Genomic DNA, 19,211 nt, shown 5'->3' with positions numbered 1-19,211 from the left:
TAAACAGAAAATTATTACAATCATTTCTTATAATTTATTTCTAAATTTGATTTTAAACCGGCATAAATCATGAAAAAACGTTGATGTCACGGTCACATGACAGAGTTATGTCTATGAGATGATCAACAAAACACTGTCAGCAAATCAGAAGGTTACTGTATGTCCTTCAACAACGAGGGAAGTCTATACCGAATAGCCAGCTATGACCCCAAAATGACAAATGTATAACAATTCAAAGATGAAAACCAAGACCTAAATAATAAACTTAACAAATATGTAACACAGCCACAAATTACGACCACTGAATTACAGTGTTACGACTTCAGATTATCTATGCATAACATTGCAGTTACAATTTCATATATTAGTTTAGCTTGATTTAAAAAACCATTACAGATATAAAATCTCCATTTTCAAACATACACAGTAGGGGAAGTGCTAGGAAACATTTTGAAGCCTGCCACATTCTTTACAATGTATGTGTCCGTCACATTCCAAGGTTAAGAAGTTTCCCTCTATCATATACCCATTGTCCTCCGCCTCATTTTCATGGTGTTTTAACTGCTTGAAATGTCTCCCTTATTATGAGCATTAGAATAGCCATATTTGGTGTATGGTATTATTGCAAGGTCTACCGGTCTGTCAGACATGGTTCACAGGACACGAACCTCATTTTATAGGTAGATGATCAAGGTAAAGTTTTTGTGGTAGTCCATTCTCACATTACAAGAAGTAGGTCTACTATATTTGGTGTAGTATCAGTAATTTTGCTTTGTTTCTTTTGTTACCTTTTCTGACATTGAACGCCAACTTCTTTAAAACAGAGTTTTTACTGTCCCTATTGCTGTGTTTTTCTTAATCCAACATTGACTAGAGGTATAGAAATCAGATCTCACAAAGCTTGTTTAACCTGTAGCATTTTTGTGTCTCCTTAGTCCAGAGCATGTGGCCTTTTAATTTTAGTTCATTTATGTTTTCGAGTTTAGTATGATGTCTATTTTCTGGAATAGTCAGAACCTCAGTAATAAGAGGTCTATACTCTATAGTATGGGGTTCAATATACCATGGCTAAGTAAAATTTTCAAAACATTTTGTCCAGCATGTTACAGCTGATTTCATTGAGTGTGTAGACGAAGGTAATATCTTTGGTTAGCTTGCTTGATAGCTGAACTGTGAAGTCATTATTAGGTCAGGTATACTACCCTCCTATCGAAGTAGCCTAGTCCAACAGTCAGATTTGATATGTCGGAATAGTCTACTCTTAAAGTAGGGTAGTTTACCTAATCTAACAATAACTTCATGGTTCAGCTAACAAGCAAGCTAACTAAAGATATTACCTTGGTCTACACACTCAATGAAATCAGCTGTAAATACAAACTACTTTTGTGTTTTTTAATGGTTCATTAAATTTTTCAGTTATTGTGGTGTGATCTGTTTCTAAGATACTAAACGTAATCGATAGCTGTATTTGGTGTATGGTATGATAGTAGGTGGCAGGTTTCATTTGACATCAACATAGATCATTGGACACTGAAGTTTTTATTTTGGTGTATGAAATGATTGTTAATGTACACGACATCTTGCAGGTTTCATCTGATCTTTACCTTATTTTTTTGGTTCATTGGTCAAAGTTCAGTTTCATAATCAAGTTTGTTGCTCAGTTGCAATAAGTCATAGGTGAATGTGAGTGAACACATCTCTCTGGCGGAAATCTTCTGACCTTGAACTTGTGAACATGAAATAGTGATAAATACTTTTTTTTACCACTATGGGACACATGTAATATAATACTCATTAAATCATGATAAATCAAGCATGTATTTTTAGTGGTTTTAGATTATGTTAAACTGCTCTAGTTATGTAGTATGACCCACCAACACAATGGGTGCCACATGTGGAGCTGCTTACCCTTCTGGAGCACCAAATATCATCCTCAGGTTTTGGTGGGGTTTGTGTTGCTTAGTCTTTAGTTTTCTATGTTATGTATTGTGTAGTAATAGTCTATTTGTCATTTTTCTTTTAAAGTCATGGTGTTGTTAGTTTGTTTTTGATCTATGAGTTTTAATGTCCCTCTGGTATCTTTCGACACTCTTTTATAAAAAATCCAAGAATAGGCCAGAATTCATCAACAACTTAAATTGTTTACTTTATATTTCAACATCTTCATGATCTTATTTTTCTGACCTTTTTTGTTTTTTTGCCATCAACAAAAAATTCAAAATTCCTTTAAAGGAAAGTAACAACTGTAAGGAGTAGATTGACAATTTCAGCCATGACTTGACAGTTAATTTTAATGTGAGAACATATTTATGTTTACAATGAGTAAAAATCGTCTTTCAAGGGCAATAAACTTGTGTGTCATTGGCAGTCATACCAGATCTTATTAAAATAATTCAAACTGTTACTGGAAGTTCTACAAATATTCATCCACATCATTACTAAGTTTGATAGCTGCCAAGAAGATGGTCTGCAAAGCTTTAACCAATTGAAAAAGACTCTGGACCAAGGTAACAAAAATCTGTATTTGATTTACAACAGTCTATCCATCACTTCTTTATTCACATGCACATTTGATTAATCAAAGTTTTTGTATTAAATTACTTCATAGTGATCATGTGACTTAAAACTTGATTCAGTTCTATTTTGTTAAAACTTAAAAAATCCACAAATAACTACCAGTAAAGTTATTTCACATCAACACACAATCTGAACTGCGTGAATATTCTTCTTCTTCTTCATCATAGTCGTTATCCCAGTCATATTCATCCGAGTCATCATCTGAGTCATGATAGCTAGCATCAGAATGTTCACTTTCTGGGTAAGTTACACCAGAATCCTTGGAATTATAGAAACAATGTGGACAGTTTGGATGACATGCAACAAGTTCCGAGGCTACGGTGGACACACAGACACCACTATTGTAAAGACCAGTGGTCACTGGAATGTCATCTAGCTCAACCCAAATCTTCTTCTTACAAATATACTTGTATGAACTCTTAGACTTGTCACCTCCAAAAACATACAAGTTATCATTACAGAAGGTATACATTGAACTTTTTGACAACTCGATAGGTGGAGTTGTGATCTTAGGGTAGCAAAACCATGTATTGTTATTTGGGCTAAATTTCCTCATCATTCTCCGTTTAAGATCTAGCTGAATGATATCTCCTTTGTACATTAAGATCTTTGTGAATGAAATAGTTGAACTGCATGACTTTGCACGGGTAGGTTCAGTCAAGGCATGTGTATCCAAATTGTAATATTTGATAGAGAATGTCTTTTTATGAAACCATTCACATACTATTACAATCCTTTCAGAATCTAAGTTGCTACAATAGAAATGATCTTTTGCATTACAATCAAACAGAACTTGTGTTTCAATAGAACCACCATCTTTTACTTCAATTAGTTTACAGCTCTCTTCTGTAGTATTAAACTGTTTGACTCCTCTACCCAACAGAAATATTCTTTTACCACAAAGAATAAAATCATGAAGATAAAATCCTATTAAATGTCGGTCTTGGTCTATTTTAATTGTTTTCCAGCTTTTACTTGCTATTTCAAAGATGTGCATATCATAACGGTTAAAACAACTAAATTCTGATCTAGCTGGACCTAACAGATTCATCACATGTATTTTTTTGTCATCACTGACTCTTATTACTGGACGTTCTAAAGGTAATGGCATAGTCCAAAGATTTGTCCATTTCTGCTCATCAAGATTAAAAGCATACATCTTTTTACTACTAGAACTAAGGATAACTTCTTTAGGTTGGCCAAAATTCAATTTATCAAAGAAAACACCACCTCCCAATATAACTATGTCACTGGTTTGTAATTGGTGATTGGTTCCATTATTCCTATGCTCTAGTATAGCATTGATATCATTTGTCGGAAGAAGTCCATCTAATTCATTATCCGTCAAAACCTGATTTAAACTTTCATTTGATACATTTTCAAAATTCAAAGCTAAGAATAATTGAAATGCATCTTTCCGTCTGTTATCTATATCAAACTTTAGCCAACGTAGTAAAAACTGGAGAAAGGAATCTTGTGAAACATAGCTCAGTGTTTCATCACTCAACAATGATAAAACAGATTCATGTGTCAGGGTTAAAATATCTTCATCTTGAAAAACTTGTTTCAAATGACCTTTCATAAATCTCATTGCTTCATCGTGAATAGCTAAATCATAGAGAGATGAAATTAGACAGATCTTGACACAAGATTTTGAGTCCATTGGTTGCGAGTCAAGGAATTCATTGCATAATTTTTTAAGGTCAAAACACTGCAAATAATCAGCAACTTCCAGAATATCTTCCAAATTAGACATTGACATCTCTATATTTCCAAGGTATAAATATTGCAAAACATTTTCTACTGCATATGTCTTTCCTATATTGATGGTGACTTTTCCTGTAAAAATAAGTAAACTCATAATATATCTCTTTTGAAGACGGAATCAAAACAAAACAAGATATGAGTCTCTAAAACAGTTATTTATGAAAATTAATAAAATTAAAATCCTATCCTTTAGTTCATTTGTAACCAATTGTTAAAGTCAAAGTTTATGTCACAATATTTCCAAAAATATTAAATATAACATAGTGTCTACTAAGGGCTTTTAGTTGCATGGTAATATGATGCTACATAACATGTTGTATTTGAAATTAGTTTCTTATAGATAGCATTATGGATGTAATGTTATATTTTCTAGAAACAAGATGGTATTTCATAATTCCCTGTTGCCAAGCTGATATATAGAATATGAGAATCATCAATAAAGGGCAGGAACTTCTATACCGATTCAACTAATGATTTCTGCAATGTAGACTTTTTAGAGTTTTCTGTGCAAAAATACGCAAAATTAAGGGAGACGATTTTGTCCATGCAACTTTTTTGTAATATAAATCTCCTCTTGCTTTACAGAAATTGTATTTAAATAAATGAATAAGTCTCTAAACTTTATGTTGTGTAACATTTATTTTCAAAATTTATATCTAAGTGGTAATAAGGTAAAAAGTAACGTCATAAACCGCTATATACAGGAAACACAATGTTATTAATTTGCACTATTCTCAACAATAATTGGTAAAACAGGCAATAATTCCAGCAACTTAGCAAGGAGTCCACTGATGATTTCTGTAGATCTGGTTTTGGTGATCATTTTGCTTTAAAAATTTCCTTTTATGTATTATTTTTTTTTTCAGAGAATGGACAACAAGATTCCTATATCGTTAGTCCCATAAAAATTGTCAGAATAAACTGAAGATATAGTACAGTAAAGTGAAAATGACGAAAATATTATACCACCTAGTTTGAAAGCGTTATGTAAAATTGTCTCTTGGTATTGATGTGTTTCAAGCAGACAATCCCAAACTTTGGAATAAAAAATTGGAAAATTTTGTAAATCCAAAGGTACCATACTTTTACCAAGTAAAGCAATTGTGTTACGTTTCTTCTGAATCTATCCAAACATGCCAAAGTTAGTGTACAACATTTGAAAAATAACTTATCCAACAATTATAAAATCCTATGACTATATAGAATGACAAACCAAACAAAAATTCAAAATCAAAAGGTAGCTATTTTCCTTTAATAAAGGCCATTCACAATCATAGCATAAAATTAAATTTCCAGTATAAAATCATTCTGAAATACTCTAGCAAGAGCATGATTGAATAATTGCTTGTAATTTGACAATTAAAGTCTCTGTACTCTACAATTGACAAAGTAATAAATTTTCATCTATAAAATGTAGGAATGCTTTGTTTTCCTTTCACAACATAAGTGAAGGCTCAACAAAAGTGACAGCTATGTACTGTTAATATTTTTACCTTTCGACTATATTTAAAAAGTTTAGTTAGCCAATTAATAATTTGGGACACAGATGCTTAGACAAAGAGATAGGACATTACAGACTAATAAACGAGACCCTAACCACAGTTATAAATTGGAAACATGCTCATACCTGAAGTTTTCTCTGCTAATCCACTGTTGTACATTGATTCAAAATAAGGACAGGTCATTAACACGCACCAGTGGGCTTTTAGTTCCTGAAAATGTATTTTTTTCAAAATATAACACACAGTTGGCTTTTCAGTTAATCAAACATAATAACATGTCCGTATATAAGGGGACCATAATAATGATCAGAATATCTTACATGGTTAATAGTAATCAAAGGTACCAGGATTATGATTTAATACGCCAGACTTGCATTTCATCTACATAGACTCATCAGTGACGCTCAGATCAAAATAGTTATAAAGCCAAACAAGTACAAAGTTGAAGAGCATTGATGACCCAAAATTCCCAAAAAGTTTTTTTTCTCGAAAAATTCAAAGTTTTGTAAGGCCACACCAATTTGATTTATAGTTATTTGGACAAAAGCTCCAAAAAATATGGGGCAAGCGAGCGAAATTTTTTTAATTGTATATATTTCTTGAAATTGAGCTTTGTTGAGGCGGTTGCTCTACAAGTGGAGCGAGCGGTATATATTTTTTTTTAATAAATGTGCAATTTATAATTGTACATGTATGTACATCTTACAACTGGGTTACATCAAAGAAAAAGGAAGAGAAAAATGCTATAATGCATATAATTTGATATATTTGTGCCTGTAGTACAGTCTATACCATATAACATACTAAACTTTCTGGTTCGCTTTGGTTAAGTATAATTTTGTTTATTTTCGTCAAATAAGCTTTGACTGCATGAATTTTAATCTAAATTCATACATGTGTATACATTAAGGAAGCATAGCAGGTAAAGTTTAGCAAGAAAAAAAATGCCCTTGAAAAATAATAAATATCTTTGACATAGATGTTTTCATTATATGGTATTATATGATTATTTATTTGCTGCTTGATAATTAGTTGGAACTATTTATCCATAATAAAATCAATATAATGAGTGAGGTGAATATTTCAACAACATCCTGAGTAAAATAGTTATATTGCTATGCATGTAAATCTCAGTGTAATGAAACATTCTCATAAAATACATTATGTCCTTTAACCACATTCACATGCATTATTCTGACTTGGCAAAATGCATTTTACTTTTGCCCCAGAAACCTGCAATGTATTTTAAACTGGAAGTGGTCATGGTGGTTGCACCAATAATACATCAATTATTATTATTTATTTTACCATTCCAAATACCACCACTTTGTTCTTGAACATTGGAACTCTAAAATTTTCCCTTACAAAAGAGTTCTGATTGTATGTCAATAGACTAACAAGGAAAAATGGGTTTTTCATTAAAATAAGATTAATGTTATTTTTTTTTTAAAAACCATGTGAATTTAATATTAATTTCATCCAAGACAGATAGCTCTATCTATGTCTGTTGTAGTCCGAGATTACTCTGACATCCAACGCCTGTTTTGCCAGACAAGGTGGGGCCGTGGGACAACAACACCATATCTTGTCTGGCAAAACAGCCGTAGGACGTCAGATTAATCTCTGACTATGCCTGTTGAAACAATGATCCAGGATGACAATGGTTCTAATGAGGACTGTTGTGATTGTGGTCGTCTAACAAAAGATTTTTTATTTTGACTCCTAGAACAGGTCTTCATAGGTAAAACGAAATGCTTTTCAAATAACTGTGTTTAATAACTACTTGTCCTCGACAATGATCTGACAAAACTTCATGTTGGCATCCCGATTTTTGACCTTTTGTTTACAAATCGGATTATCACTCTAGCGTTTAAATCGATCGGAGCAATATAGGCCTAAGAAAAACGTCTATGAGAAAAAAAAATATGTGAAGGATAAACTAATTTTGGAGAGGAATGCGGCCAAAAAATTGGAGGAAAAGACAATTTTTTTTTATTGAAAAAATCTCTATAAAACAGGAGTGGGAAAATCCAAAGAACTATTAATCATATTGGTGTGGCCTAAACAGGAAATTTATAACTAATGGCTCTAAAGAGCCTGTGTCGCTCACCTTGGTCTATGTGAATATTAAACAATGGACACAGATGGATTCATGACAAAATTGTGTTTTGGTGATGGTGATGTGTTTGTAGATCTTACTTTACTAAACATTCTTGCTGCTTACAATTATCTCTATCTATAACAGTACTTTCTGTGGAAAATGTTATTGAAAATCTTCAAATTTTAAGAAAATTGTTAAAAATTGACTATGAAGGGCAATAACTCCTTAGGGGGTCAATTGACTATTTTGGTCATACTGACTTATTTTTAGTTCTTACTTTGCTGTACATTATTGCTGTTTACAGTTTATCTCTATCTATAATAATATTCAAGATAATAACAAACTAGAGGCTCTAAAGAGCCTGTGTCGCTCACCTTGGTCTTGTGCATATTAAACAATGGACACGGATAAATTCATGACATAATTGTGTTTTGGTGATAGTGATGTGATTGTAGATCTTACTTTACTGAACATTCTTGTTGCTACAATTATCTCTATCTATAATGAACTTGGCCCAGTAATTACAGTGGAAAATATTTTCTAAAACTTAACAAAAATTTATGAAAAATGTTAAAAATTAACTATAAAGGGCAATAACTCCTTCAGGGGTCAACTGACCATTTTGGTCATGCTGACTTATTTGTAAATCTTACTTTGCTGAACATTATTGCTGTTTACAGTTTATCTCTATCTATAATAATATTCAAGATAATAACCAAAAACAGCAAAATTTCCTTAAAATTACCAATTCAGGGGCAGCAACCCAACAACAGGTTGTCCGATTCATCTGAAAATGACAGATAGATCTTGACCTGATAAACACTTTTACCGCATGTCAGATTTGTTCTAAATGCTTTGGTTTTTGAGTTTTATAAGCCAAAAACTGCATTTTACCCCTATGTTCTATTTTTAGCCATGGCGGCCATCTTGGTTGGTTGACCGGGTCACGCCACACATTTTTTAAACTAGATATCCCAAAGATGATTGTGGCCAAGTTTGGATTAATTTGGCCCAGTAGTTTCAGAGGAGAAGATTTTTGTAAAAGATTACTAAGATTTAGGAAAAATGGTTAAAAATTGACTATAAAGGTCAATAACTCCTAAAGGGGTCAACTGACCATTTTGGTCATGTTGACTTATTTGTAAATCTTACTTTGCTGAACATTATTGCTGTTTACAGTTTATCTCTATCTATAATAATATTCAAGATAATAGCCAAAAACAGCAAAAATTACCTAAAATTACCAGTTCAGGGGCAGCAACCCAATAACGGGCTGTCGGATTCATCTGAAAATTTGAGGGCAGATAGATCTTGACCTGATAAACAATTTTATCCATGTCAGATTTGCTCTAAATGCTTTGGTTTTTGAGTTATAAGCCAAAAACTGCATTTTACCCCTATGTTCTATTTTTAGCCATGGCGGCCATCTTGGTTGGTTGGCCGGGTCACGCCACACATTTTTTAAACTAGATACCCCAATGATGATTGTGGCCAAGTTTGGTTTAATTTGGCCCAGTAGTTTCAGAGGAGAAGATTTTTGTAAAAGTTAACGACGACGGACGACAGACGCCAAGTGATGGGAAAAGCTCACTTGGCCCTATGGGCCAGGTGAGCTAAAAAACAGCAAAATTTCCTCAAAATTACCAATTCAGGCGCAGCAACCTAACAACCGATTATCCCATTCATCTGAAAATTCCAGGGCAGATAGATCGTGACCTGATCAACAATTTTACTTCCTGTCAGATTTGCTCTTAATGCTTTGGTTTTTGAGTTATAAGCCAAAAACTGCATTTTACCCCCATGTTCTATTTTTAGCCATGGTGGCCATCTTGGTTTGTTGGCCAAGTTACTGGACACATTTTTTTAACTAGATACCCCAATGATGATACTGGCTAAGTTTGGTTAAATTTGGCCCAGTAGTTTCAGAGGAGAAGATTTTTCTAAAAGATTACTAAGATTTACGAAAAATGGTTAAAAATTGACTATAAAGGGCAATAACTCCTAAAGTGGTCAACTGACCATTTTGGTCATGTTGACTTATTTGTAGATTTTACTTTGCTGAACATTATTGCTGTTTACAGTTTATCTCTATCTATAATAATATTCAAGATAATAACCAAAAAACAGCAAAATTTCCTTAAAATCACCATTTCAGGGGCAGCAACCCAACAACCGCTTATCCGATTCATCTGAAAATTCCAGGGCAGATAGATCGTGACCTGATCAACAATTTTACTTCCTGTCAGATTTGCTCTAAATGCTTTGGTTTTTGAGTTATAAGCCAAAAACTGCATTTTACCCCCATGTTCTATTTTTAGCCATGGCGGCCATCTTAGTTGGTTGGCCGGGTCACCGGACACATTTTTTAAACTAGATACCCCAATGATGATTATGGCCAAGTTTGGTTAAATTTGGCCCAGTAGTTTCAGAGGAGAAGATTTTTGTAAAAGTTAACGCAGGACGACGATGGACGACGACGGACGCCAAGTGATGAGAAAAGCTCACTTGGCCTTTCGGCCAGGTGAGCTAAAAATGGTAAAAGGCTATGCGGTATGGGCTTTGCTCATTGTTGAAGGTCATACAGTGACCTAAAGTATTTAATTTTTGTGTCATTTTGGTCTCTTGTGGAGAGTTGTCTCATTGGCAATTATACCACATCTTCTTTTTTTATACTAAATGTTTAGGAAACTCTTTTATCAAAAAGTGTCAAATTAATAAAATTGTTGTTCAGTGTTGTTTGTGCATCTATCTGTTTGGATGAGTTAGGATGTTAGTGGCTGGTATGGTCTGTTGAATTGTTTGTGTTTTACTTTTTGAGTATTATTAATTAACAGCTGTGCCAGGAGCACAATATTACCTCTGTCCTATGCTGTTGCAATTGAAATTTTTGCAAATATCGAAGAGGCTAAAGTCAGATTTCAAACAAAATTTATATTTCAAAATAGGAACCTTATTTGTCTCTGCTAGAATAAAATCAGAAGAAAAGTAATTGAACACCATCATATGAAAACTATTTGCAATGATATTTTTTAGCAAACCTTTCCTTCAATAATGATAGTAACATCACAGAGATCAGGACGCTCCTCTCTTTGCTTGTTTAATGTCTTGATTAAGTTGGTGGCATGCTTGTACATATACGGTTGCCCCATCAATCTACAGTTCTTTGTAAAATCCATTTTTCTAAAAAAGAAATTTAAGTTGAGATACAGCATATGTAGTTTCTACTACAACCATTACATACATGTAGTTGGATGCTACTAATTATACTGAAAGGTAAGAATATATTACCATCAAATATAAAGTTAACACAATGGCAACAACCTTATATTACCATCAAATATAAAGTTAACACAATGGCAACAACCTATCATCTTTTTAGTGGGTGTATTTTTTTTTGTTTGATTATAAATTTCTTGAGAAAAATAAAATCTGAATTATGATAATTAACAAATGACTGACTGACTGAAAGCTAGTATGCTCACATTGGTTCAGGCATTCTTGATATATTGTAGGTTGTAGAACCTAAAATATTGCCGTTTTTCAATGTTTAGTGGACTTTAAAATTGTGGTCAAAACTATAATTTGGCATTATGATTAACATTAGAAAAATCATACCAAACGGAATATGTGTACTAAGTTTTAAGTCAAGTTATTACTCTTGAGTACAGACTTACCTGTCCAGTTGAAAAAGTTTTAATGCCTGGCATCCACTAGATATATAAAAGTTAAATGCATTTTATGTTTCAGAAAGATAAAATCTCTTTTGGATTTTGATGGGCATTTTTACCTTTCGGCCTAGCCAAGATCAGATGTGCATTTTGTGTTTCACATGAAGTCAAAAATGAGTATCACCTCAGGGAAAAACTCTTTTGATATTTTGGTTCAAAAATGGTTTAAATTATGAAAAATTGCTATCGTTAGGCTAACACTGGAAGCATTTATATAATTATATGCAGTTTTTTGAAGAAATATTTAATTTTTTTATTAAATAAATGGTGTTTAAAAACTGTATAATTTTCTTTAATGGTTGGCTTCAAGACAATGTCACCAGTGTCAGATTTTTGGTCAATGACAAAGACAACAAAATATGTTTAGAATTATTGAATATCAAACATTTTAATTAAAAAAAAAATGACAAGAACATGTTTAACTCACAGTTATTTCAAACAACAGTAGCTTTCTTTGATCATTAATCTTATCTGATAAAACTGTATCTAAAATTATCTATAAATAACAAAACTTCCAAAAAAAACCTTTCTTTTGGTGTATAGAACATTAAAATAACTTGATGCATATTCTTACAATAAACAATCAAACTTAGCAATACAATTTATATGTTTTGTCTACGGACAAGACATTGTATTCATATTTAATGAAATGCATTATTAAAACCTAATTTTGATATAGCTGAAAGTGTTCTCTTGTAAAAAAAAGTATACATTTTATCAGGTTTATCTATCAAATGATGCTTAACTTTGAGGAAAATGGAAACAAATACATTTTGATAATGTCTACGGACAAGACATTTTATTGATATTCAATTAAATGCTTTCAAAGATGATTGTTAAAGTTAAGATTAAAAGTTACTTATTAAATTTTAAGCTGTTTTTAAAATTTTGGAAAATATAAAAATGTACCCATAATTCTTTACATTTCTCAATAATTTATTGATTAAGCCAAACTGAAGACACATTCTTTTAACTGAAATCCATATATCTGACTGCTTAAAACAATCAAACTATTATTAAAACTCAATTTTGACATAGTTGAATGTGTTCTCTTAAAAAAATAACATACATTTAACTATCAAATTAGATGAAATCAAGGAAATTGGATACAAATATATTGTGGTAATTACAGCTTTTACATTAATGCTAGCAAGACAAATCTTTGTTTGGCTTGCTTGCTTTGTTTGTATCAATGTTTGCTCAAGCATGGTAATTAAGATAGGCGGGGCTTCAGCTTGTATACATCATACTTAAATTTGATTGGACGTTATGTTGGAGGTTAAGGACACTCGATTTTAAAACATCATATGATACATATTCTCACATCTTTCCTTACCTGTAAATATACAACACAAACAGGATTCTACTTCGTCGAAATTATCTTCCTATTACGCCAGTTCATTTTCACAATCGTAGAAACGGAAGACAATTTTTTTCAGAGATCCAACTTAAAGACTGTCTATTCGAACATACCTACTCTGATTTTGTGATCCATTGGATAGGTATTTCACTTGACCCCTATATTTCATCTTTTAGTACTGTGATTTTTTTTTATGTTATAAAGTCAACCTGTAGCTTTGCTAAATAAAATGATAGAGTCTGAAGCGAGATGATGTATCAAATACTCTTGTTTTGTACATTTTCAAGACAAAATATTCATCTCAAACACACCCTAACATAAAAAAGGTGCACTCGATTTTCTCTTTTCGATACAATTGTTTCCCATTTTTGGATTATTTTCTTGAGTTGCATAGTCGAAGGACAGACATGGAAATAACTGACTGAACTAATAGATTGATATGTTATAAAAACAATATTAGGTCAATTAATGTTGAAGGCCAGTTTCCCAGACTCATACAAGAAAAAAGTTTATATTTTTCTTTCATTGACAAATTATTGTATTTTTACAGGTGAGAAAACATGTGAGAATATTTGTCATGTGATGTTTTAAAATTAAGAGTCCTTAACCTCAGACATAACGTCCAATACAATCTAAGTATGATGTATACAAGCTGAAGCCCCGCCTATCTTAATTACCATGCTTGAGCAAACACTGATACAAATAAAGCAAGCAAGCCAAACAAAGATTTGTCTTGCTAGCATTAATGTAAAAGCTGTAATGTCTACGGACAAGACAATTTCAGTTAAAAAAAAAATCTGTTAGAATTAATTGTGACTATATTCATGTTGAAAATACTGAGTTTTAATTTGAATAGATAACTTTCATCACCTATAAATAAGATTTAAGTTCCATAGCAGACAAATAATTGAATTTAATACTTGTTATGTACAAGTGTCTTGTCCGTAGACACTTCCTCATCTGCTGTTAATACTGAAATGCAAAAGATAAAGTTAGAGAGAGAGAAATACTTTTTCTTCATTTGATTTAGTTAATCTTTTAATGTATGCATCAACTGGAATAAACAATATTGAAGTAAAATAAGGTATGCTTTTCATGACTGATAATCTGACACTTATTAAAATCCACTCCTGTAAAGTAATTTTATAAAATTGAGAACACTTAAATTACCATTTATTTATTAAAAATAAGATATTTCTAAGTTTAAACAACACATAGGACTAATTAAGACCCATAAAGCCAAGCAATATTGATAAAAAGACATGTCTACGGACAAGACATGTGTCTACGGACAAGACATTCTGACATATTTTTGAATTTTTTCCTCTATGTAATTTAATAGATGGTAGAAAAAAATGTTAGTAGTGTTTTCATATCTACAAAAGAACAGGAACTTAGCAATGTAACATTAATGTAATTATGCTTCCAGTTTACTAGGGAATGCATGTTTATGGACAAGACATTTTTTCACTTTATTTGTATATCCAACTTTGATGGCATAATATCTCCAGCTAGGGTACTGCAATTTTGATAAATGAGGTAGTTTTTGATAATGTATATACTAGAAGAGAAAACAAAACACATATTAGCATAAATTTGATTTATTTTTCTCTTTTATCACTACACTGAGCAAGCTAAAAACAAAAGTACAAAATTTCATAACAAGCGCATAGTATTCAACTTTTTATCATAACTTTGTAACCACTGAAGATTTTTTGTTGCAACAACCAGTAAAAGAAAGAAGAATAAATTGTCTATAACAGTGAACCAATAATGTAGTTCAAATTAAGTTCACTTATTAACTAGCAATTGATAAAAACAGGTAAATTTTAAATGAAACAACATAACGTGTAATTTTGCCCATTTTCAGCGTGTATTTTAGTGTTTTTCTTCAAAACGGTAACACCTATACATGATATTTGATATTCATTGTGAAACCCTACATTCTCTTCTTCAGTTCAAAGATGTATTACTTATGTAAAGTTTATTTTCTTGTCTTTACAAGCCTATAACATAGACCCAATATGAAATGCACATCTGATCTTGGCTAGGCCGTTTATGCATAAGGTTTGAAAATTAACTAAGTTGTGGTACAACTTTGAGATGCACCCTCAGGTAAAAACTGGTTTGTATTGTATTGATTGCCCTTAATTGACATGGACACTAGGTATCTTCACAACTATAGGCGAGTTAAAGATTTTATATGAGCATGCTGAGTGGACAGTATCAAAGTAATTCAGGTGTTTGTTTGTTTTTACACCTTCTGCAGAAAGGAAAAAAAATGCCCATCAAAAACCAGAAGATTTTATCTTTCTTAAACACAAAATGCATTAAACTTTTATATATCTAGTGGATGCTAGGCCTTAAAACTTTCCAAACAGCACAGGTAAGTCTGTACATAGAGTAGTTTTTGAGGTGAAAATACAGCCATATTTGTTCATTTGTTATGATGAACCTTAAGAATGGAGTCAAGTGCAATGGCACGAGCCGGGTTTGAACTCACAACCTCAGTGTTGACTGGCTAGTGATTACAGTAGTAACTAAACCAGGCCCCTATAGGTGAGGGTAATAATGGGGGGTACCTTCAGGAAGTATAACGCAAAAATTCTTGCCAAATGACGTTAATGATAATTTTAATTGCATGACGATAAAATGTACACTTTCTTTTAGACGTAAAAAATCGTCTTAATTTGACAAATCTCGCTATTTTTTTCTCCAAAAATAACAGTAACAATAATTATTTTGAGACATCTGACGAAGGATATTTTGATGATTCACAGTAAAATTTTAACCAATTCAGAGTTTGAAATTAGCAGGTGCCCACTCAACATTGGCCCCTAACATTTGGTGTGGGCTACTTAAATTTCTGCTTTTCTTGAATAGGACTAGTCCAAAAAATTATGACGTCTGGCAAGGCTATTTTATTTTGTAGGAAGGTGTCCCCGAACAAAAAATAAAATAGCCTTGCCAGATGTCATAACTATTTGGACTAGAATAGGACTATATATGTGGGCTACAATTACCAGAGTCTTGAAGTTCAATCCCTGCAATTTGACACTAACGGTAGCCAAAAATGACCGTTTCACGCCTGACGGTAAAGGGCATAATTTACAACCTCCATAGGTAAATAACTCCCTTGTCCTTGCCTTAGGGAGTTACATAGCCATTTTTTTTGGGGGGGGGGCATTTTAAAATTTGTGTATTGCAATGAAAAATCATAACTTGGACTTGGTTGGTGTTAATTGAAAATGAACGAAGAGTATCGTGTTTGTAAAAAAACACATATACTGATAACATATCGACTAACCAATCTGATGATATCATGATATGTTGTTATTCAACCAAACTCTTTCATATTTCAACAGAGGCATAGCTCTTTTCAATCGTGTGTTCTAAATTATGTACACAACAGATGCCCGAGATGGACATGTGTAACTTTCCCGCCAAATTTTAACTTCCTGTAACAGGATTGCAATAAAGACCAAAAACCAAAACCAGAAAGAACAGGACAGAGTAAGCACTGGAATCATAACACTTGTTCACAAAAAAGGGAAAGATGCTTCTGATTGTGGAAATTATAGAGGCATAACTGTTTCATACGCCATAGGGGGGCACCATGAAACCAAAATTTTAGATTTTTTAGAGATGTATATACGGTATATGCGAGTGTGAGTGTTTTGTTTTTTGGTTGTTGTTTTTTAAAAGGTGGAGGGTCAGATCATCGTTTCTATATCTCTATATTTCTAGATTTTTTTTTATTGTTTTTACTATTTCACTTTTTACTTTCTTTTCCTGCCAATTGATATTATTAGTTATCTTGGTGTAATCAGGGGTGTACAGAATTTTACACCGTTGTTGAAAATTCATACACCCTAAGGGTTACAAGATCGCAATTATTTGTTTACATTTTACCGGCAGGTTTTTTTACCCCAAGATGGTACTCAGAATAGAATCCTATACGGCTTCTGATTGGTTGATACAGGATTGGAATTATATTTAATCATTAGGTTTAAAAATTGCCGAAAATCATATTCACATTTTACGAAGTATAGAAAATATCTTCAATTTCTGCACGTCGGAGCCATTAAAAATATGCCTTTTTCATTAAGCGAAAAAAGTAGACGATTTTTTTCAACTGCATTTTAAGTCAATTTGAGCCGCATGACTCTATATTTTTTTTTTGGTTGTAATGCAACACTGGCATTTGTACTAACAGGAACTGCCACCCGTTTTTCCCTAGTTTGTGTATTCTTCGAGAAAAAAAATACGGAACACTAGTGGTACCCTATGGAAAATGCATTACGAATAATTGCGCTCTTGTAACCTATAGCGCAGCCGAATGGGTGTATGAATTTTCAACAACGGTGTAAAATTCCGTACACTCCTGATTACACCAAGATAACGAATTTATTTCTTATGAACATCTCCTTAACTCATTTTGAAACCAGGATGTAAAATTGAAAAAATGGTAATGAAAAATTTACAGTGTAACGTTTTTTTCAATGTCTATGTTGCTGCGCATTGTAAAATACTTTTTACTTAATTTTTGGAAAAAATCAGAAAAATTTTGTGTTCTTTGAGTTTTCCTAAAAAAAATTTTTTTTAAATATTTTTTATTTAAAATTTTTTGAATTTTTTTTTTTTTTTTTTTTTAAATTTTTAACATTTTATTTTGATTATTTTTTTTTTTTTTTTTTTTTTTTTAAATTTTTTTTTCTTGGCAAAAAAAAATAAAAAATTCTGAAATTTTTGGCAAAATTTTATTTATCCCGAGGTGAACCAGGGTGGGGTGTTATTTACACCGGGGTAATTAACCAATCAGATTGCAGTATTTTTGCTGCATAAGAAATAAGTTATTATATTTGTCCTCAACGTGCCTTTTTTCCAGACTTACTTTTTTGTACATTATTCTAATATCTGTAAAACACCTTCACATCCTTACAAATGGTGACCTTTTTTAGCCTCATACATGTACATGGCAATTGAAACAATAAAAATAAACAAATATAACTGTATGCTCGGGCATTTAAAGAAATGACTAAGTCCCAGATTCAGTTACAAAATAGATCTTAGGAAAATAATTTAGCATTTTATTAATGATTTTTTTATAAGAAAATGTCAATTCATCATGTTTTTCCTAGACCGGTGAAAAAAAGGGGGTTTGACAAATTGTCGATTTCCCTTGAAAATAAGAGGGAAGTAAATAGGACATTCCATTCCATTTAAAAAACAAACGTGTATGGTATTAAAAAATAATTTAATGATTTGATTTGTTGCTGAATAAATTCACAAAAAGACCGTTTTGAAGAGAGAAAAAACATAAATTCTAAATAAAATGGTAATGTGAGTACTGTATTTTGGAATGGAGAGAAACTAAGAACCTAAATATAGATGTATACCAACATTATCGACATAAACATATAATTTGTACCTATTCTTTAAAAACACAGATCAGAAGTTTCACCTGGTAATCGATTTTAATCTGTATTGTATTATAAACCAATAAAAATTCGTACTATTCCAATCAACATGTAAATGTATTTTCCATAATTTAAGCTTGCAAAGAGAAATTAAAAACACACAAAGGTGTCAATATTTACACACCCATCGATAAGTTGTCATAAATCACGCATGTGGACGCTGGCATTAATTAACGGCCAGTATAAGAAGTCAAATCAAGCTGTGATTCATTTCCGCTCTAGATATTAAGAAGATTCAGTAGCAATAAAATTATGTTAAAAAAATTTTTTGGTGACCTGAACTGGGGGGGGGGGGGGGGGGGGGCACATGCCCCCTGTGCCCCCCGGTAAATCCGCCACTGGGAAAAGTATTTGAACATGTCATACTTTAATAACAGAATAGAACATGTTACATTTAGATCACTGAGTCATCATTACAATTTGGCTTTTCCAAACTTGAAAGGCAGTGTCTGCGCGTACCAGCATGCGGGTACGAATAGTCAATGCCATTCGTAGGCTACGCGTACCCACATCCGGTTTTATAAAAAAATACCATCGGATCGGGAATAAAACGTGAAATATAAACGGAAATTATCGATAATATGGGAATTCGTGTAGAACGAGTGACAGAAGAGTATGAAAAATGATATTTTCAAATTGTATTTATTTAATAATAATACATAATAAACATTCAAATTAAATGCACACTGATGGAAA

At 32.2% G+C, this 19,211-nt stretch overlaps 1 protein-coding gene across 1 annotated transcript; it reads right to left on the bottom strand.

The window, feature by feature from the left end:
- Positions 1-2,503: 2,503 nt before the first annotated feature.
- On the bottom strand, positions 2,504-16,480 carry LOC143067928 (kelch repeat and BTB domain-containing protein 3-like). The gene is made up of 4 exons (XM_076241552.1): positions 16,343-16,480; positions 10,986-11,127; positions 5,972-6,056; positions 2,504-4,416 (listed from the first exon to the last, which is right to left on the bottom strand). The coding sequence occupies exons 2-4, from the start codon at positions 11,121-11,123 to the stop codon at positions 2,690-2,692; spliced, it is 1,950 nt and encodes a 649-aa protein (XP_076097667.1). The 5' UTR covers positions 11,124-11,127; positions 16,343-16,480; the 3' UTR covers positions 2,504-2,689.
- Positions 16,481-19,211: the final 2,731 nt, after the last annotated feature.

This window comes from Mytilus galloprovincialis, chromosome 3, assembly GCF_965363235.1.
Source record: "Mytilus galloprovincialis chromosome 3, xbMytGall1.hap1.1, whole genome shotgun sequence".
Lineage (NCBI taxonomy): Eukaryota > Metazoa > Mollusca > Bivalvia > Mytilida > Mytilidae > Mytilus > Mytilus galloprovincialis.
This window is presented reverse-complemented; position numbering and strand designations above follow the sequence as displayed.

Excerpts from the sequence above, each read along its gene's own strand:
- LOC143067928 (XM_076241552.1), bottom strand. The coding sequence starts at position 11,123 with ATGGATTTTACAAAGAACTGTAGATTGATGGGGCAACCGTATATGTAC. Across the intron at positions 6,057-10,985 it reads CTATCATTATTGAAGGAAAG|GAACTAAAAGCCCACTGGTG; the intron begins GTTTGCTAAAAA and ends ATACATTTTCAG. Across the intron at positions 4,417-5,971 it reads ATTAGCAGAGAAAACTTCAG|GAAAAGTCACCATCAATATA; the intron begins GTATGAGCATGT and ends TTATTTTTACAG.